Source organism: Setaria viridis, chromosome 9, assembly GCF_005286985.2.
Source record: "Setaria viridis chromosome 9, Setaria_viridis_v4.0, whole genome shotgun sequence".
NCBI classification, from domain to species: domain Eukaryota; kingdom Viridiplantae; phylum Streptophyta; class Magnoliopsida; order Poales; family Poaceae; genus Setaria; species Setaria viridis.
Genome location: NC_048271.2, coordinates 19,932,991 through 19,954,679, shown reverse-complemented (window position 1 = coordinate 19,954,679; position 21,689 = coordinate 19,932,991). Strand labels below are relative to the sequence as shown.

Sequence of the window (21,689 nt, the reverse complement as noted above, 5' to 3'; positions counted from 1 at the left end):
GGGAGACCTAGCCCTTCTCTCTCACCGGAGGTGTTAGGGTTTTGCACGGCAAGAAAAGACGAACGGGGCGTTTGGTTACTCAAGCTAAAGTTTAGTCCGTGTTATATCGAATATTCGGAGGTTAATTAGAAGGATTAAATATAAGTTAATTATAAAACTAATTGCACAGATGGAGGCTAAACGACAAGATGAATCTATTAAGCCTAATTAATCCATCATTAGCAAATGTTTATTGTAGCATCACATTGTCAAATCATGGACTAATTAGGCTTAATAGATTCGTCTCGCCGTTTAACCTCCAGCTGTGTAATGGGTTTTGTAAATAGTCTACATTTAATACTCCTAATTGGTATCTAAACATTCGATGTAACATGTGCTAAAAATAAATCAGAGTAACCAAACGACCCGAAGCTGCCGCCCGAAGCTGCCGCCGTGGAATGGGGGGCGACAGGAGACTGCTAGAAGACTGGGGAAAGATGGAAGTTGTTAGGCCTTTGCTTCTTTCATGGGCCTTCATAATTATTGGACGAGCATTTGGCACTTTGCTTAGGCCCAAATGCCGGCCCAGAACGAATCGAGAACAGCATAAATGTCAATGGAGCTTTCTCAAAAAAAATGTCAATTGAGCTAAATTTGTTCTGTTTGCTAAAATTGTGTTGTCCTCCTCCTTTTTTTCACGCCTTCCTGCTAGAAAATTAAGGACGTGAAATTTGGTTGTTAAAATTCGAAAATATTATCGTTAAAAAGTTGATCAATGAACATGGGTCATTTATGTCCTTTCCGTAGTTAAAAATATTAATGATCACGCCGTCCAAATATTTTTACAAACAGGACAATACGTTCTCTTTATTCTTTTAAGGAACCTTACCGCTGTATGCTATTATCAATAACTACCGTCCCCCTCCGTTCCAAATTATAGATCATTTTAGGATTCTAGGTTCATAGATATTATTATACATCTAGATATAATATACATCTAGATACATATTAATATTTATGAACCTAGAAAAGTCAAAACAACCTAATTTAGAACGGAGGGAGTACTTGACATGGCCACTATTTTACCATTGTGATTGTAACTTTTTAAGCAATGATGCCGTAGTTAAATTGTAAAACCTTTCACTGTAAGAACATTGCATAAACAATAGTAATATACGTACACATGATTTTGCATAAAAAACTATTCGATGGCCATATACCCTGCAATAAGCAGAACACATTATCCGTCCACGCTCCGGTTGGGAGCAGACGGACTCATTCCACAACGGGATTCTCTTGGGCAACGAAACCAAGTGCATTTGTATGGTACAAACATTCTTAGATACTTACCATAAAGAATTATATGTCTTTATTTGAACACAAACTTTGCGATACAACTATGATAAAATTAATATCTATAACTAGCTAGAGGCACTCTATCAGGCTATTTCTTGGCAATTCCATGCTGAGTTCTTTGCCAATAACTTTCTGGCTTGTCATGCTCATGCATGCACTCTACCTCAGTGTGAACACTACAAAAGGAAAAACAAAGGTTTTTGTTATAAACATTAGTACTGATGCAAATTCTCATGTACACGCGCGTAAATTCACCATATGAACACAAACATACACTCTACCTTTATGAGTATCTACAAGAGACGGGGCGGCATATCTCAATACTAACGAAATCCATCTATTGCCGCTTACCACTAACAGGAATAATTAGAAATCACTAGCTCGCCTTTAGTCCCGATTGGTAGGGTGTCTATCTCCTGAAAATCCATCTAGGATAAATCAATCGAGATAAAAGCGGGGTCTTTAGTCCCGGGTCCTTCAACCAGGAGTAAAGCCACCCTTTAGTCCCGGTTGGCCAGGTGCGGGACAGGCCCTTTACTCCCGGTTGCTAAAACTAACCAGGAGTAAAGGGTGCCCCCCAACCGGGACTAAAGTCCTCCTTAAATTTGAGGCGTGTGCCATGCAGGTGCCTGCATGGCGCCTGTAGTTTCATGTAATTTCAGGCATCACGTACGTACCCGGCCCTTTTGTTAACCTTTAGTAGTTGAGACTTTTTTATAATGAAATCAAACTAGTATTTAAACGAATGAAATTAGTAATTATACAATTACTATATATATATACAATTCTTAGTATATTTATATACAATTCTTAGCATACTATACAAATCAATCTTAGCGCGTATTATATATACAAATCAAACTATATATCTACAATCTTCCCATCGAGGTATTGCTCAGAGCGTCTAAATTTCGTCCATCGTAATAAAATTCTCCTTGTGGATTTACCATCTCGTCCATCAGGAATCCAATGAGACCTTTACACATTGCCGCCACTCTTTCCTTCTTCCTTCTTCAAGAGTCCTTGTTGAATATTTAACATCTATAATTTGGAAATATGTGAATGTTGCACGAACAATTAGATATAAGGAGCTAGAAAATAATTAACTATTAATAGTTTTATTTTACGTACTTTAAAGTTGTGCGGCGTCATCTTTAGTCTGTTGGGTCCCATAAAACTATGCTTGTGCTCACAGATGTAGTAGCCACATAGATTATTCCCGGGTTTCTGTCTTAAGCACTTCAATGGGGAAAAAATAAGTTATGAAATATTCGTGTTATACAATGTACAAAATGTGCAGACTTCATACGTACCGGGAAGTCTGTGTTCCATGTAAGTTTTTCTTTGAATGGACCTTTGTGTGTCCTCATGAATTATCTCCATGCACTACGGATTAGAATAATGAATGATATAGTGTAACCGGGATAAAATTTAGGAAACAAACTTTTGCATAGACATAAAGGTCCAGAATTATTACAAGCCTAGCATGTCTTGCATGTCTCGGTACTCCACCGGATCTTTCCTCAACGAATCAAAGACAGTGACGTGGCTTCTTTCAGGCTCAATTATAATGAGGATCCAGTGGAAGCTGCGTACGTAAATGTTCATACATTTTAGAGCTAACTAACATTAATCACGTAAGGAAAAAGAAAACGAAAGTAGACACACACTTACTTGAAGTTGTATGGAAGTAGTATGAAATCCTTGAATTTTTGTTTGTCTATGAAATTGTATACTTCCACCAAGGTTTTTTCCGACAATACCTATATCTATTTTTGGTTAACTACGGATGGATTCATGAAGCCAATATGGACGTACTCTTCTCGTCGGCACGTCTGAATTAGCATCCTACATAAAATGGAAGACGAAGTTAGTACGGTGATGCACGCAAAAAAAAAATGATATGAGCTAAAATTTACATGTAGATAAACGTACACTTACAAAACCCAAGCGCTGATCAGAGAGATGTCCAGGGTATCATGATGGTACACTTCGTATATATCCTTGAATTCTAGCCACAGAACTTTCTCGCCTACGCCGTAAAAATCTATTGATTTTACCTTAAGACCGAACATCTCCCTCGAGTCAGCGGACACCTTCATGTACCATTGATGGAATTCGTACATCTTTGTTGATAGCTTTCGTACCAACTCAGGCCTTACTAGAGACTTGGCTAGCTCAAAGGTCCATCTCGATTCAACTCGCGGTGCAGCTGGCGGCTCAACTTGCCCTAGACATTCATCAAGTCCCATACCTGTTTCTTCCATGAATTTCAATACTTGTATTTGTTGATCCAAGGGCATTGCTGCTATCTTTTCAGCGTCTTTTTCTGATAGATGCACGAGGTTGGGGACAACACCACTGCAAGATGACTTTCCTTTCCTTTTGTGCCTCTCATCAGCCTTGACTAACGCTCGTTCGTAGTTTGATAGTAGAGGTATCCTCTTCTTGGCTCCTTCTTCCATCCTGATAAAAATTTAATTCTCTTCGATTTACTAGCGGTGGCTCCATCTCCCTTGCTTTTTTTTCTTCAGCTTGTTTCTTGAACCACTCACTAGCCTCTGCCTGGATTTTGGCCCACTGTTCCGCATGAGTCATTGCCTCCCAGCTTTCCTTATGAGTCAATTCAGGCTCCTTTCTTTTCTTCTTAATATGTCTTGGCTTGGGAGGTGGTGGTCGCGACTTCTTAAGTGGTGCTGCAGGTCCTTCCTCGGGGCTGCTCTTAGTCCCGGCGACGGTGATCGGGGAGGGGTGTTGTTATTGTCGTTGTCGCTCCCACCACCAGGATGTGGTGGAGATGGAGACCTTGATCGAGCAGGAAGTGACGGTCCTGGAGTAGGTTGTGTTGGAGGTGACGGTCTTGAGCTTTGAGGAGATGGTCGCTGCTGGGGATCTGCGGGGAGTAGTCTTGAGCTCTGAGGAGATGCCTCCGTACCGAGAATGATGATGTAGCGTTTGTGCCATAGAATGATCCCATGAAGCGTATCTCCTAGTGTCCTTTCCCCGTCGCCTCCTGGAAGGTTGAGCTCTAGGCCTTCATATTGGCTATCAGCAAGCTGCTTTAGGCCGACGCTGGCGTAGCTAGGTGAAATCTCCATACCATGGCTTGTCTGCCCTGCCAGGATTGGTAAGGCACTCCCGTACGCCACTTGTACATATAGAAGAAGTAAACAGGTTATTAAAATCCAATCTCGAGGCGTGGATCAATTGAGAAGATGGCATAAATATTATATATAAGTATACCTTAATAGTGAGGTTGCCGACCGGTGTATGCAGCTCACATGAGGTGCGTTGCGTGATGGCATCCACGGTGAACCGTTGCTCGTCCATGGGTAATCTTGGCGTCTGCGCATCAGGGAGCCCTGTAGAAGCACAACTGCTCAAGAGGCGTTGAGAAGGGCTGGCGAAGTTTGGATCCGGCAATGCTCTAGATTGGGCCAACTCCGCAACTGCGTGGGCCACTCGATGATTGATTTCCTCCAACATTCTTACTTGTGAAAGCACTTTGGATTCTAGCATCTGCCGCCAGCTCTCCTCGATCTGTTCCTTTCTTCGCTTGCAGCTTCTGTACGATGCCCTATCGCCTCGGAAAGCAAACTTCCACGGAATGACCCCGAACCCTCGGTAACGTCCTGGATGCTTAGGATTACCGAGGGCCAATGTGAGCTCATCATTCTCTCGGTCCACCTTCAACCTTCTAGCCTTAGAATCTTCAATGTTCTTGATAAGCCTTTCGACCTTCTGACGTATTGTCTCATTGAATATCAACGTCCCATCCTCCTGGCTCAGGAAGCCTCCATGAGCGTAATACCAATTTTTTGATCGTTTGGGCCATTCAATAGTTGTTGGTACGATACCTCGATCGATCAGGTCTTGTTCCATCTTCTTTCATCTGGAAATTGCTGTGCCATAACCACCTCGCCCTAGACGATGATGGTAGTCCTTCTGACCAGCATTTGTAGTGTTGGTATGGATCTTTTTCACATCATCTTCGCTCCTCTTGTATTCGACAAATGCCTCCCAGTGGTCCCTCAACTTTGGCCACACATCGAAATCTGGAGTTCGGCCCTTCTTAAGGTAGTTGGCATCCAGCATCTTCTTGAATGTCTGGAATTGTGTATCCATCTTCTTCAGCGTCTATGCTTTCATATCCTTTTCAATATATCCTTCAGGAAATGTAAAATATCTCTTGACATCTTCCCACAGCATATTCTTTTATGTATCCGGGAGCGCGTATGGATTAGTGCTTTTGCCCTTCCATTCCCCGATGCTGATAGGCACGTTGTCCCTTACGATTGCTCTGATCTGACTCACGTCCTTCTTTGCTACTTTTTCAGGAGCAATCGGCCTCCCCTCTTATGTGACTTCCATGATGACAAGCCTCCCATCCATCACCCTTGTACGACCTCAGGCCTTCTTACGTTTTGTCAATCCAGAGGGCTAACAGTTCAAGATTCGTTAATTAGTACATAGTAATAACGAATAAGACATTACAGATGGGGTAAAACAATGGAAATTATATGTACCTCACCGGAACCTTCCGCCACGGTAAGGTTTTGCTAGGGCTCGGGCTCATCATTGCCATCACCGGAACCTTCTGCCACGGCAAGGTTTTGCTGGGGCTCGGGCTCATCATTGCCATAGCCGGATATGTTGAGGAACATGTCCGCCTGGGTACCCTCTTCATCGGTGTATGATATGGGAAGGTTGGAGCCACTACCATCACCAGCAATAATCTGCTCCATTAGATACCTTGCGGTCTTGTCATATGCCATCTCAACTACTGATTGAAACGTACATGAAATCATAGAATAACCATGAAAAAAAAACAAACTGATTGAAACGTACACATGAAACCATACATGACAGTCATGAATCATAGAATAGCTATGAAATAGGCAACTCACATGAAATGAAACTTACATGAAATCACCTTAGTTACATGTACATTAAGGTATATACATGAAATCATAGAATAACATGAATCCTACAAAGTCCGGAATGTTTATACAAATTTCTACTAATTTCTATCAAATTTCAAGTGTATATACAAATTTCTACAAATTTATTGGAATTACTAGAAAATTTCTACTAATTCCTAATAATTTTAAAAATTCCTACCAAATTACTTCTAACTTCTAAGTGTTTCTACTAAATTTCTACAAATTACTAGTAATTTGTAAGAATTTCTACCAAATTTATACAAATTTCTACTAATTTATTGGAATTTCTAGAAAATTTCTACTAATTCCCACAAATTTTATGAAATTCTACCAAATTTATACAAATTTCTAATAATTATACTAAGTTTCAACTAATTTCCTATTGATTTTTTTACTAATCTACTGATTTTCTACTAATATCTATTGATTTTCTAACTAAAAAAAAGGCCCTCGCTGACGCAAGCCGCAAGGGCCGTACGTTCCCGACGCCAATGCTGGCGGGGATAGGCGGTGGCGACTGGGGCAGGAGGCCGTACGGCGGCCGGGGAGGCGGACGGCGGCGGCTGGGGTGGCGGAGTGGCAATGCGCAGGCCGGGGCGGCGGACGCCGGCGGAGGCGGGGACGGAGCGAGGTGGCCGCAGTGACGAGGGGCAGAGGCGGCGACGAGGCGGCACGATTGAGGTGGCAGTGACGAGCTTGAGGGGGTGTGGCGGATCCACTTCGGATTAGCTTGATTAAACATGGTTAAGTCGCCTAACACGCGACACTCATGCCTTAGCCAAGTTAACACGAAGTGCCGTCGGATTTCATCCGATTTAACCACTTGAACAGGACCGAATTAGCAAACTCACATGAAGGTGAGCGGTTCCAGAGAATACAACAAGTCCACTGATTTAAACAATTTTACCATTTAGTTCAACAATAAAACAAACATCAGAGTTTTACAAGGTTCAAAGGAAACAACAGGAGGTAAAACAAGCGAAAGCTAAACGCAGGGGGTCGGACGTCCTTGGTGGGGCCAGCCAGGACGTCAGTGATCCCTCTCCTCGCCGTCCAAGGAGGGATCCCACTCGACCGTCCAACCCTGAGGGAGTTGGGGCGGCCAAGTGCCAACAAAAGAAGGCTTGGGAGCAGCAACTTCACCTGAAAAAGAAAAGCCACAAAAAGGCTGAGCTACTAAGCTCAACAAGACTTAACCACTTCTAGACATGCAAGGCTCTTTGGCTGAGGGGTTTATTTGCCAAAAGCACTATGTAGATACCAAATTTTTCAAGTTTTAGCTCAGGTTCTAAGTTCATTATCCGGTCTAAGTTAGCAACTTACTCTAAGCAAACATAGAACCAACCAAAGGTATATATATCATCATCGAGACCATGTCATCAGCAGATTCCTTTATTACTCAGTGTAGCATAGCGATCAAGCAGTCTCAAACTGTGAGAGGCAGACGAATCGATTCGAGTTCTTTAACCATGCATGGTGAACCTAACCTCATGACATCCGCGCACCACCGAGGGTCGCTTCTTGTGTCGGCCTTCCCCATCAATTCCCTAACCCGTGTCGGGCCCATTTCCTTTGGTGCAATGTTCCACAGACCCGGCCTCTGCCGTTCTGTGACCACACTTGCCACCACGTGCGGCCGCAGGGGAAACTCCGTTCCAAGGACAATGGGGCGACCGCTCACGTCTAGGTTCAATCCGGTACTTGGCTTCCTCATCCCATAATAAGTATGAGGTTAGTACTTTCAAACACTTGATCACAAACACCACCACTGTCGGGCCTTAACAAGTTCCATAGACAGACGGGGCGATCAGCCGACCACCAAAAGTTAACCAGAACCCTGCCCCGTCCATCATCCTTATAGTTGTGATAGGAGGAAAAACGACCAACTCCTACAACTCGCGAGTGACAGGGAATCACTCGACTTTTACCGCTTCCTATTTAAGCAAAGCATCTACTCGGTCCAACAGCTAGTGCTCAGATCAAGGGATCTAAGTCATGCATCTACGGTTTCAAACAACTCCTATACGTAAATGCACACACAAAGGTGAAGAAGGCATGCGCAAGTTTGGGAGAACTGGGTTCATGCTCCGGGGCTTGCCTTTGAACAAGGAGGAAGGGAAGGGGTCTTTTGCGGGGGCAGCTTCGGCTTCTGGAAGTGGGAGTTCTGCCGCAACTTTGTCCTCTGGCGCCGGGTGCAACTCGTAGAAGCCGTCGGCGAGACGCAGCTCTACACGAATGCAATGCAAGAGTTAGCATTTAGACAGTTATTTCAATAGCAACACTTGCAAGTTTTAGCCCAGAAATTTTGTAGCAAAGCTACGAAAAAAGGTGGGGAAGTTCACTTGAGTTGGAGAAGAACAAGGCAAAAGGGTCGGATGGGAAGAAACTTATGATCAGACCCTTAAACTAGAGGAATAGATGTGCTAGGGGGTCCTCAGACTTAATGTAGAGAAGTCCCCAAATCTTTACACATATACCCTCGGGTCTAGGAAAAGGATACAGCCGAGCCCTCGGGCAAGGCGGAGAAAGAGGTCGGTCGAACGGATAGGGTCGGACGAACGGAAGGGTCGGACGAGGAGGAAAAGGGGTCGGCAGCTTACCTTCATCTTACAGGTGAAGCTTGGGGTCAGAAAAGAGCAGACTTGGGCAGAGGAACTGGAGCACTAAGGCTTGGGCAGGCAATGATGTCCGGCTGTGCTCCGGCGGCGGCGGGGCTTCTTGTGGACTACAAGCTAGCTCTCGTGCAGTGCGGAGGAGCAAGCGGCTGGGCGGATTGGAAGGGCGGGCGTGGAGCGGAGAGGAGAGTTCCTCAGGGACTTAGGCTGTAGTGCTTGAGCACGAAGCAGGGAGCAATGGCAAAGGGGACTCCGGTGGGGCTCTGGTATTCCCTTTTATAGTTGCGCGGAGGAAAGAGGGTTAGAGCGGCATGAAGACCGGGGAGAAGCGATGGAGTGCGCTGCCGGGGCGGCGATTGAGCAGCGGTGCGGTGGAGCAGGACTTCGGGGATGGCACCGGTGGTCATTGGGCACCGATGACAGGGCGGCGATGGCGTGGTTTTGCCGGTGGTTGAGATTTGGCGGAGGCGGGCATCGTCGTGCGGTGGATCTGATGGAAGTGACCGGGGGAACGGCGCTAGAAGTGAGGGCGCACAGGTGAGAAGACAGGCGGGCTACGGTCGCGCGAGCGAGCGCGAAGCAACAGATTGTCGGGGGCGTAGCTCTGACAGGGCGAAAAAGGAGCTGTCGCGGCCGGGGTCGGGGTTGGCGGAGGAGGAATCGTCGCGTAGCGCGGACTGGGGCGGCGCGACTGTGGAGGGGCGACAGAAAAGACGGGCGGCATCGGGCTCTGCAGCCGAGGGTCCGGCGAGGTGATGATGGGCGCGAGCTGCGAGACACTGCAGAAAGGGTAGCAGAGGAGCTTCCGCTGCGATTGGGGAAGGGGGCATGGATATCCATCCGGTCGTGGCCAGCGACGAGGCGGAGCGGCGGGTGTCGGAGAAGTTGAGCCACGCGGTGGAGAAGCTCTGAGGCGGGCATGCTACTCGAGTGCGTCTGTCGCGGGAGATCTGGGAGAAAGATTTTGTGGATCCACCGGTCAGTCTCGGTTGGTCCACTGCTCAGATTTGAGAGACATATTGTAGGAAGACTTAAAAGGATCCGGCGGTATGGGTTTGGGGTTGGCAGGGTCGGGACGGGAAACTAGCGGAGAGGGGTCGGATCTCAGGGGTCGGGACCGGACTGGAGGTTGAGCACTTCAACTCGGGAAGTTGAGGTAGGGAATGGGGTCTCGGATTAAGATTAACTCAAGAGATTTGGGATCGGTCGTCACAGCCTACCCCCCTTAAAAAGAATCTCGTCCCGAGATTCGGATGTAGAAGTAACCGGTGGGGGTGTGCAGTCCTTACCTCCTTGGTTGGAAAGAAAACCTGGGAAATGCTTGTTCAAGTATTCTTCTGTCTCCCATGTTGCTTCATCCTCCGTGTGGTTTCTCCAGAGGATCTTGTACATTTTCACCACTTAGCGTCGGGTGCGCCTCTCCTTATGGTCAAGAACTCCGGCCGGATACTCAACATAGGTTAGGTCGGGCTCGATCTGGAGCTGCTCCTACTCTAAGATCTCGGCTGGGACTTGGACACATTTCTTCAGTTGAGATACATGGAAAACATCATGTATGGCCGAGAGCTGTTCTGGGAGCTGGATCCAATAGGCAACTAGTCCACAAATTTCCATAATCTCATATGGGCCAATGTAACAGGGAGCCAATTTCCCTTTTACTCCAAACCGTTGCACTCCTTTTATCGGGGAGACCCGAAGATACACATGATCACCAATGTCAAACTGCAGGGGTCTTCTTCTCTGGTCGGAGTAACTCTTATGTCGAGATTGGGCAGCCTTGAGATTTGCTTGAATTACCTTCACTTGCTCTTCGGCTTCTACCACTAAGTCAGGACCATAGGTTTGTCTTTCTCCAGCTTGGGACCAATTCAATGGTGTCCGGCATCTCCGACCATACAATGCTTCAAACGGTGCCATCTTCAAGCTAGCTTGGTAGCTATTGTTATATGAGAACTCTGCCAATGGCAAGCACTTGTCCCAATATTTGTCATAATGGATGACACAAGCTCTCAACATGTCCTCAAGGATCTGATTAACTCTTTCGGTCTGACCATCGATTTAAGGGTGGTAGGTTGAGCTACGGATGAGCTTGGCGCCCATGGATGCTTGTAGTTGTTCCCAAAAGCGTGCTACAAACTGAACTCCTCGATCAGAGATGATCGTCCTAGGCACACCGTGTAAGGAAACAATGCGGTCAAGATACAGCTCTGCATACTTCTTGGTCGTGTGGGTGGTATGGACAGGAAGGAAGTGGGCAGACTTGGTCAGGCGATCCACTATAACCCAAATGGAATCATGTCGCTGCGATGAAAGGGGCAGTCCAACAATGAAATCCATGCTGATGTCTTCCCATTTCCAAGAGGGAATAGGTAGGGGCTGCAGGGTACCTGCTACCTTTAGATGACTGGCCTTGACGCGTTGGCAGGTGTCACACTCTGAAACATACCGGGCAATTTCTGGTTTCATTCCACTCCACCAGAAGATCTGACGGAGATCATGATACATCTTATTGCTGCCAGGATGGATGGAGAATTTGGAGAGATGGGCTTCATCTAGGATTTGCTTCCTCAAATTGGGGTCGGCTGGTACAACCAGTCGGTTTCCATAATACACTTTCCCAGTGTCATCCTGTCGAAACTGCTTATACCCTTCATCCTTCAAGGAAATCTTACTTATGATCCGCCTTACTTCCTCATCCTTTAACTGGGCTGAACCAATTCGGTCTTCTAAAACGGACTCAAGAGATATGTGGCCGAGGGTTCCATGGGAAACAACTTCCAAACTGAGTTTTCTCATATCGTGACACAGTGTCTCGGTGAAGGTTGTTGCCGACAAACAGTTGCAAAAGGTCTTGCGGCTAAGAGCATCGGCCACCACATTGGCCTTGCCGGGGTGATAGTGCACTTCCAAATCATAGTCCTTTATCAACTCCAACCATCTTCTTTGGCGCATGTTGAGGTCAGCTTGGGTGAAGATGTATGTGAGGCTCTTGTGGTCGGTGTAGATGTTGCAGTGAGTGCCCATCAGATAGTGCCTCCATATTTTTAAGGCATGGATCACTGCTGCCAACTCAAGATCATGGGTCGGGTAGTTCAGCTCATGAGGTCATAACGCCCGTGAGGCATAGGCAATGACTCGGTTGTCTTGCATAAGAACACACCCAAGTCCAGTGCTAGAGGCGTGACAGTACACGTCAAACGGCCTAGAGGGGTCGGGTTGGGCCAAAACCGGGGCTGTGGTCAGCAAGTGCTTCAGGGTCTTGAAGGCTTCTTCACATTTGGCGTCCCACACGAATCTGACCTCTTTCTTCAGCAGCTCAATCATCGGCTTAGCTACCTTGGAGAAATCCGGTATGAAACGCCGATAGTAGCCTGCTAGTCCAAGGAAACTTCGGATCTGGTGCACTGAGGTGGGAGGCTTCCAGTCCATGACTTCCTACACCTTGCTGGGGTTGACGGCTATGCCATTCCGGGAGATAGTGTGTCCCAAAAAACTTGACACTATCTAACCAAAATTCACACTTGGAGAACTTGGCATAGAGCTGATGATCTCTCAACCGTTGGAGAACTACATGAAGATGAGCGGCATGTTCTTCTTCGTTCTTCGAGTACACTAGGATATCATCAATGAACACCACCACAAACTTGTCCAACTCAGGCATGAACACCGAATTCATGAGATACATGAAATAGGCGGGTGCATTGGTGAGTCCAAAAGACATGACTAGGTACTCGTAGAGCCCATATCTTGTGGAGAAGGCTGTTTTGGGGATGTCGCCGGGTCAGATCTTGATTTGGTGATAACCTGAACGAAGATCGATTTTGGAGAACATTCTTGCTTCAGCTAACTGATCAAACAAGACAACGATGCGTGGAAGTGGGTACTTGTTCTTGACAGTCACCGCATTGAGGGGTCGGTAGTCCACACACATGCGTAGACTCCCGTCCTTCTTCTTCACGAACAGGGCTGGGCAACCCCAGGGTGATGTACTGGATCGGATGAAGCCTTTTTCCAACAGATCATGCAATTGGGTATTCAACTTGGCCAACTCAGCAGGTGGCATCCGATAGGGTCTCTTGGATATCGGAGCGGTGCCGGGAATTAACTCTATGGAAAACTCCACATCTCTATCGGGTGGCATGCCGGGCAAGTCCTCTTGGAACACATCCGGGTACTCACAGACAACAGGGAGGCTTTCTAGCCGGGCTTCCGATAGAGGGTACGCACAAGGAAGTGCGGACTCAGGGTGTTTCAAGGGTAGGGTAAAACTGCCATGAAAGGGTGAGTTGAGGTGGAGAGTTCGGGCAGCTGCATCTAGGATCACTTGGTGTCTGGTCATCCAATCCATCCCAAGGATGATATCTATTCCTTCCAGGTCAAGGATGATGAGATTTTCCTTGAAAAGGGTCTGGCCTAGGTGGATAGGTACAAGGGTAACGATATGGTCTGAAGCTATCCTCCTTCCAGGAGTGGAGATTACATATGATCCTTTAGTGTGATCGACACTTAGCTCACATCTTTCTCTAGTCTTACTCCCGATGAAGCTATGGGAGGCTCCCGAATCAAACAAGACAACAACAGTTTGACTTAAGACAAAGAAAGTACCCGTCATCACTGGCGCACCTTCGAGGAGCTCAGTCAAGCTGGTGTAGTTGAGCCGTCCTTGGCGAACTTGCACCTTGGGCCTTCTTCCTCTGTTCGCCATGGAGTTCTAACCAGGCTGCTGATCTCTGTTCCTGGGGCAGTCTTTGGCGAAATGCCCTTCGTTGCCGTAGGTGAAACAACGGTTACCAGTTGCAGGACGCGGTGGTGGTGGTAGGGTCGGCCGGGGCGCCTGTGTTTGGAAACCAGGAAAACGAGGTGCTTCCGCTGGCGGGGGTCGGGCAACCCATCTTCCCGACTGCTGGGGTCGGCTGGGTGCCTGTGGAGGAACCATCCGGAACCTTCGAGCGGTCTGGCTCGGAAATGCCATGGAGGCCTTCCTCTTCTGGTCGGCTTTGAGAGTCTACATGCAATCCTCTTGCGAGATGGCCAAGTTGACCAGCTCGTTATAGGTGTCCACCTTAATGGGGTTTAACCTCTCTCTGAGCTCCAAACTTAGTCCTCGGCGGAATCTGTCCCGCTTCTTCTCATCTGTGTCCGCATGATAGCCGGCATAACGGCATAGATCATTGAAAGCTTGGGCGTAGTGCAGGACATCTCGGTTTCCCTGGGTAAGAGCCAGGAACTCACTGAGCTTGCGCTCCAGGAGACCTTCCGGAATGTGGTGTCCTCTGAACGCTGTTTTGAACTCGTTCTAGCTGACAACATGGTCGGCCGGCAACATAGCATGGTAGTGATCCCACCAGAGCCGGGCAGAACCACGTAGCTGCTGAGCCGCAAACCGGGCCTTGTTGTGGTCGGGGCACTGGGCGGTGAGAAGCTCGAACTTGGATTCGATGGTGCGAACCCAAGCGTCTGCGTCGAGCGGGTCTTGTGTCTTTTGGAACAAAGGGGGCTGTGTCCCCAAGAAGTCTTCATAGCGAGCAACATGAGGTTGCTGTTGAGCCCTTCCCCCATGGGGCTGCTGCTGTTGTTGCCCCTGTACAAGATGCCTCGGCAGCTCGGTTTGAGCCGCTAAGATCGCCTCTAGTGGAGATGGAGGTGGGGGCGGGGGAAGATCTTGTCTCTGCTCGCTGCTGCTGGGCATAGAGCCGGATCTGGTGCGATGCGCCATCTGCGAGAGTCAACGTTCCGTTAATTCCATAACCTCAGAAGTATTCCAAACAAATGGGAACGCATAAGTTAAATTCTCAATGCGACTCTTGCTGACAATGCATCACACTACAGCTGTATAAAGGAGATACACATGTCCTCTTGCCATCTTAGTTAGCAGCTATCTTAGCTCTGCACACGACTTTGGGCGAACCCTAACCAGATTCCAGGAGTTCCATTACATCTGATCTTAAGCCAAGGGGTCGGGCTAGGCGAAACAACTCAAGAAAAGGGGTTGGCAAAACGAACCACACAAAAAGGGGTCGGGCGAGGCGGAGAACTGCCTCGAGGGGTCGGGCGCGTCCGACCTCGCGACCCGGGGTTGGCCAAACTTGGATAGACCCACAGAAAATGGTGTGTGTGGTCACAGCACAAACTCACACAGTCTGGCATCCCAAACGTGTTGCAAAGAGTCAAAGGCCAAGCTAGATCTGATTTCAACTGAGGTCATTACAAGGTTGTTCCTAAAACACAAGGAATACTCAACTCAAGGCTAACCTATTACATGACTATCCAAAATTTAGGTCGCCGAGGAGTACAACAAAAAGATTAGCTCCCTACAACTCTCCACCTACGAGGGAACACTGTGGGTTGGAGAAGGGGCGTCGTGATCCTCAATGTCCATGCTGGATGCTCCCACGACCTCCTCAGGGTCTTCCTGCTCTTCCAACTGCATTTGAAGGGCATGCATGTCGTCGAGCTCGGCGTGGTGCTCGTCCAGATGAGCATTAGCAACTGCCAGCTCCATCTCTACTTCCATCTTCTCTTCGGAAAGCTCAATCATGCCATCCACCAGATCGGCCACTTCTCCCTTGAGTTCGGAGATTCGGTCTTGCATGTCATGGATTTGGATGCCTCTTTGGATGAGTTGATAGGTTTGTCCCACCAGGTCTCTCTTGGCGGCATTGAAATGTCCTTGGGTGTCCACGGCGATCCGAGCCAAGACAGCCATGGCCCGTCCTTGAAGCTCGATCAGCCGATATAGGGCTGACATGCATCTGATGTTGGTGGAGATGGTGACCATCGAGTGGGATGTGGCCAACACTTCGATGTTGTTGACACGATCAAGCCACGCCGGGTCCATACGGTTTCTGGCAGGAAACAGGCTGATTGGGTCCAGAGTGACCTCTAGCGGGTGTAGCTGACAGAACTGAGTGAGGAGTTGTAGAGCAGCTGACTCCCATGTATCCTCCAAGGCGTGTCCGTAGGTCGAGATTCTGAGCTGGGGCCACTCGGGCTGTACAGGAGGTGGAGGCACCACTGCCTGCACGTTGCACCTTTGGATGCCATGCTCCAGGTACATCCGTCCCACATACAAGGGTGGAGACTGGTAATCGAACCATCTCAAGGTATCCCACAGAATAGCGGGAAAACCCTCGAAGTGCAAGCACGTCGAGTGAGAGATGCCATCGGCGCCGTACAGAACGTGTCCGGGGGCGGCCATCTGGAACCAAGAACCAAGACAACATGAGATAGAACTCTAAGAAAGAGGGGGTCGGATAGAAAAACACTCGGATTTGACCGAGAACAAGCTGGAAGAAGCTAGAAATCCTTAGAACCGAAGAAGAGTTTTTCCGAGCAAGGTTACTTTTGGGAGGGGTGGCTTTACCGATTTCAGTTTATGTCGCATGCACAGCCTACCTCGTTCTCAACCCAAAACAACTACCAAAACTTAGTCTTACGCGGTTAGTGCCGGTGGCAAGGCAACAATTACGTCTCTCCTTATAGTAGCTAGTCGGTTCTAGCAGCGTCTCCTAAACGAACGCGGTTAGTGTACCTGCAGAAAACACAACCACATGAACCTTTCGTGCCAGCACCCACGAAAGCGTCCCCAAACATTACCGTTCACTATAGGAACGGCACCCATGCGTTCAAAGCTGCATGGACAGCACAACAACCGTGGAAATAGGTCCCCTTGGAATGGAACCGTATAACCCTTCGCATACTCGTGATGCGGAATCAGCGCACGTATAATAGATGTGGCGAACAACCGTGATGATAGGCTCGTTGGAATCGAGCCATACCACCCTTCGTATGAATAAACATACGGAACCCTTCGTGATGATAACAAGAGGATGAAGTAGCAAACCTTCACAACAATTTGGATGAGTGAAATTCCCATGAAAATGAGGGGAAAAAAATTCAGGCAGCACCTCCCTTGCTTCGGCGCCACTAGAGAGTAGGTGAAGCTCAACTCTCTGTTTTTGTGGTGGATTGGCTCGGGCTGGAGGAGGAAGAAAGGCCTCTGTCTTGGGATATAATGGGGGATGAGTTTTCATCCCGGTTAAAAACTCCAACCGGGATAAAAAGGAACACCTTTCGTTCCGGTTGAAAGTTTACTCCCGGTTTCAGCCCCCAATCGGGATAAAAGGGCCAACAACCTTTTATCCCGGTTGAAGCCTCCAACCGGGATAAAGGGGCACGCCACCGATGCCCGGGAACTAACCGTTACAACCGGGACTAAAGGGGGCCTTTAGTCCCGGTTGCAAATACCAACCGGGAGTAAATCTTCGCTCCATTCCAGCCTACCATGGCGCACCCCCTTTAGTCCCGGGCTAACTTTAAACCGGGACAAAAGAATACGTATGGAAGATCAGTTCTCTACTAGTGAATGCATCAGAGCACATGCCACTATGCGGCCCGTTTACCCTAGTTATAAAGCTATTAAAGAGATGTCTATTAACGTGTTTGAAACAAATAATAGGTGTATGTCAGTATGAATTTACGTACAATGAAATGGAAGAAATTGATGAATGTTAATTTAATGAAATAAATGCATGTCTTTATTAATTTTTTTTCAAATTGCTGAAGTTTTGAGTTGAATGAGTGAATGTATAGGCCCCGTTTGCTTCCGCTGACTTATTTTTAGCACCTGTCACATCGAATGTTTAGATACTAATTAGGAGTATTAAATGTAGACTATTTACAAAATCCGTTACATAAGTCGAGGCTAAACAGCGAGACGAATCTATTAAGCCTAATTAGTCCATGATTTGACAATGTGTTGCTACAGTAAACATTTGCTAATGATGGATTAATTAGGCTTAATTAGGCTTAATAGATTCATCTCGCCGTTTAGCCTCCACTTATGTAATGAGTTTTGTAAATAGTCTACATTTAATACTCCTAATTAGTATCTAAATATTCGATGTGACACGTGCTAAAAATAAGTCACCGGAAGCAAACGCCCCCATAACGTGAGTGCCGATACGACGCTATAGGCATGGCATAGGATCATGCCTAGGCTAGAAAATCGGCATGACGGCACGACACGATCAGGCAATAGCGCCTAACAGTTGCATGCCGAATAGTGCTAGGGCCATAGCACTCACAGTACTAGAAACCTAACTTTGGCCGATAGGGGAATATAATGCCCAATGGGTAGTAACATAATTGTCCAACGGTTAAGGTATCACCGATTGTGACAAATTGAACCGTCGGTCTTTGCGCCCAATAGCCGATAGTACAAAGCATTCCCAAGGGTTAGACGTTGACCAGTCGGGCATTAATAGATCAAAAGGCCAACGGGGCAAAGTATTTCCCGACTGTCCATCTATAGGGTAGGGAGGTGGAGATTCACTTGAGATATTAGTTGCATACAACATCTAGTTAAAAAAACTTTAGCTGATGGAAAAATATAGGCAATCTCATATAATAATATAAAACTACAAAAGGAAGAAAAGCAATAAATGACTATAGATGCTAAAAAAAGATTCAGTTCAATCATCAATTTATCATAGTGATCTTACTTAGGGGTCACTACTGATCAATTGGTACAGATAGATCAACAAGGATCGGAAAAAAAAACCTGTGGTGTCCGGATCCGTGAACCGACCAGCAACACAAATGCAAGATCAACGTCTCTCAAGGTCCCGCGATGCTGAATCATAGAGAGGACAGCTCAGGAGCAGCGCCGACTTTATACCGTATGAGAAGATGAACATAGTATGAACAGATGATTATATTAAGCTTCATGGGCTGTTAATAAGAGCACATGTTGTCTTGCACCTTATAAGCAACGTAACCCTAAAGATATATGATGGAAAATTATCCTATCCTATTATATAACAATCGGTTATGTATCCTTGCTGTCTGCTCTAACAGTAGACGTAGCTGGCGAACTTGAGCATGGCTTCCCTTTTGGCGAACTTGCTGTACCCTGTCTCAGCCTGGCTGGTGGTGAACGTTATTACAGCTTTGTTCGTGGGTATAGCCTTCTTCTTCCAGCTGAGGAAGAAGAGGGCGCGCTTCTCCACCATAACGCTGAACTGCATCTGCACCGTCACCGGCTTCGCGACGACATCCTCGTCAAGGCGGAGGCGGAGAGAGACGTACCCAGCGGCTTCCGGGGTGTTGCCGTTGGGGTAGGTCACGATGCGCCAGCGATGACCCCCAATGGTGAAAGGGCAGGACAGGAGGAACTCTCCGGTTGGTACGCTCGTGCCGGATAGCAAGCAGTAGTCGATCTTGAGGTCGTGGTACCCGCTCGGCCTGTCGGCGATGATGGCGGAGGACGACCGCGACCGCTTGCCGCGGCCCGAGGCGAACGACATGGCCTGATGGCCAGCCCTCTCGCTGCGCTCTTCTCCTCCACGTGGTGAGCCTTGGATTTGTAGAAGTAAAGGTTCGGACATGTCATTGTATGCATCTAGGATTTAGAGTTCTATACGGTGTAATCCTTGTATCTTATCCTACCTGGACATTATTTCCAGGGATAATAATGAACATGCCGGTGCTCCTATGGGGTAAGTTGTTCCAATCAATCTTACATGGTATTGCTAGATGTATATGTACTGTTGGTATTTTTCCTTTTGTATTAGGAAGTTTTGTGTATATTTCCCCTTTCCTCTACCTGTATATATGGGCCTAGTGCCCCTATTATGAATACAAGTGCTATTCCTAACATGGTACAGAGCCAAACTAGGGTTAGGTTTCTTCTCAATCTGCCCTAGGGTTCTTTTTTTTATCCTTCGCATGTTGCATTTGCGTGCTCTTCTCCGCCCGCCGTATCTCCCGTGCCCGCCGCTGCTCATCAAGCCGCCTGCGCCCGTGCGCGCCACCGCTCGTCTGGCCACCTGCGCCCGTGCGCGCCACCGCCCGCCGCCGCTTGTCCGGCCGCCTTCGCCTGTGCGCACCGCTGCTCGTCTGCCCACCTGCGCCCGTGCGCGCCGCCGCCCGTCCGGCCGCCTTCGCTCGTGCGTGCCGCCGCTCGTCTGCCCACCAGCGCCCGTGTGCGCCACCGCCCGCCGCCACTTGTCTGGCTGCCTGCGCCCCTGCACGCCACCGCTCTTCTAGCCGCCTGCGCTCGTGCGCGCCGCCGCCCGCCGCCGCTCGTCCGCAGCCGGATCTTCTACCCGACGTCGCCGCCGCCATTTTTGGAGCACCCCAGATTCCGATCGAGTGCTCATCCGCCGCCGGATTGCCCGCTCGAGCCTTTGTTTCTGCGCCGCCTATGAGGCTTTGTAAAAAAAGAAAAAAAGCACGTACGCCGCTGTTCCTCTGCGCTTTCGCTATCGCCCGTCACTGCTCTACTTGTGCTCTCGCCGTCACCATGGCTCCTTCTTCGGCTCCTTCGTCTGGTGGTGTCCTAGTGTTACGTTGTCCGGTGCTGTTCAATGGCACCAACTATCAAGATTGGGTTCCTCGTCTACGGATTCATACGTGTGCTCTTCGTCTTTGGGAGTTTCTGACTAGCGAGTTACCTTGTCCACCTCATCCCACTGCTCCTACATACCCGGTGATTCATGAGAATCCTGTGATTCCAGAGAAGGCTACAGCTGAAGAGATGGATCAATTACTTGCTACTTATGATGCGGACGTGGTAAAGTTGCTTGCTGATTATGATGATGGTCTTGCATCGCATGAGTCTCAGTTTATTGCATACCAGACATGGGTTGATGAGGATGCTTGAGCTGCTTCTATTCTTGTTGCTAGCATGGATGATAGGTTTTCGGCTGATACTGTTGAGCTTGATTTTGCACATCTCATGTGGGCCTTTCTTCATAAGCGCTATGAGCCCACTAGTCAATCTATCTTCCTTGCAGCCATTCATCAGGAGCAGCTTGTTCGATAGGGTGATGGTACAGTTGATGACTTGTATGCTCAGATTTCTGCTATTTGGTGCCAGATTGACACTCTTGGTCCTTAGTTGTCACCTAGCACTTGTCAGTCCTGCCTAGGTCAGCAACATGCCCTTGAGCTTCACTGCACCTACGACTTCTTAACACGTCTTCGGGATGAGTTTGAGCCACTTCGTGCACAGCTGCTTGCTCAACATCCTTGTGTCTCTCTGATGGAGGCTCTTGCTGCTATTCGTAATGAGCAGACTCATCTTCTTGCTACTAGATTGTTGCAATACTCTTCAGTTTTGGCCGCCAGCTCCTCCATTCGACCTTCTTTTCGTCCACCTATGGTGCCTTCTTCTGAGAGTCGAGGGGTGGAGGTCTTAAATGTGACTGGTGTAGCAAGGATAACCATGTTGAGGCATATTGTTATAGAAAGAAGAAGGCTCAGTCTCATGAGTCTCAGTCTCGCCGAGGTGGTCGTTCTTCACAGGGTACTAGTGGTACTAGTGGTTCTGGTCCTGGAGGTCCTCGGAGGAGTTCTGCTGGTTCTAAGACATAGGAGATCATCAGGTTGCTCAATCACCTTGTCTCCTCTACGTCACCAGGAGCTGCAGGTTCTATGACTCAGCCTTCTGCACCTACAGGTTCTACTGATACTTCTCAGTCTTCCACTCTAGGACCACCTTCCACATCTACTCCATGTACTTGTCCATGGATTCTTGATTCTGGTGCTTTGTTTCATATGACTCCTTATTGCACCTGTCTTTCTTCCATACGTTCTCCGTCTGGTTCTCCCACTATTCATATAGCCGATGGTTCTTCTCTTCCCGTTGTAGGACATGGCACTCTCCTATCTGACTCTTTTCATGTCCCTGATGTTTCTTATGTTCCCGATCTGACCATGCAGCTCATGTTCGCTGGCCAGCTCACTAATCATGATTGTTGTGTTATTCTTGATCCTGATTTTTGTTATGTTC

General features: G+C 47.8%; 1 protein-coding gene across 1 annotated transcript; it reads right to left on the bottom strand.

Annotated features, from left to right (window-relative positions):
• Nucleotides 1-18,744: 18,744 nt before the first annotated feature.
• On the bottom strand, nt 18,745-19,200 carry LOC117835450 (uncharacterized). The gene has a single exon (XM_034714792.1). It carries the CDS (start codon nt 19,198-19,200, stop codon nt 18,745-18,747), a length of 456 nt encoding a protein of 151 aa, XP_034570683.1.
• Between the last annotated feature and the right edge of the window lie 2,489 nt (nt 19,201-21,689).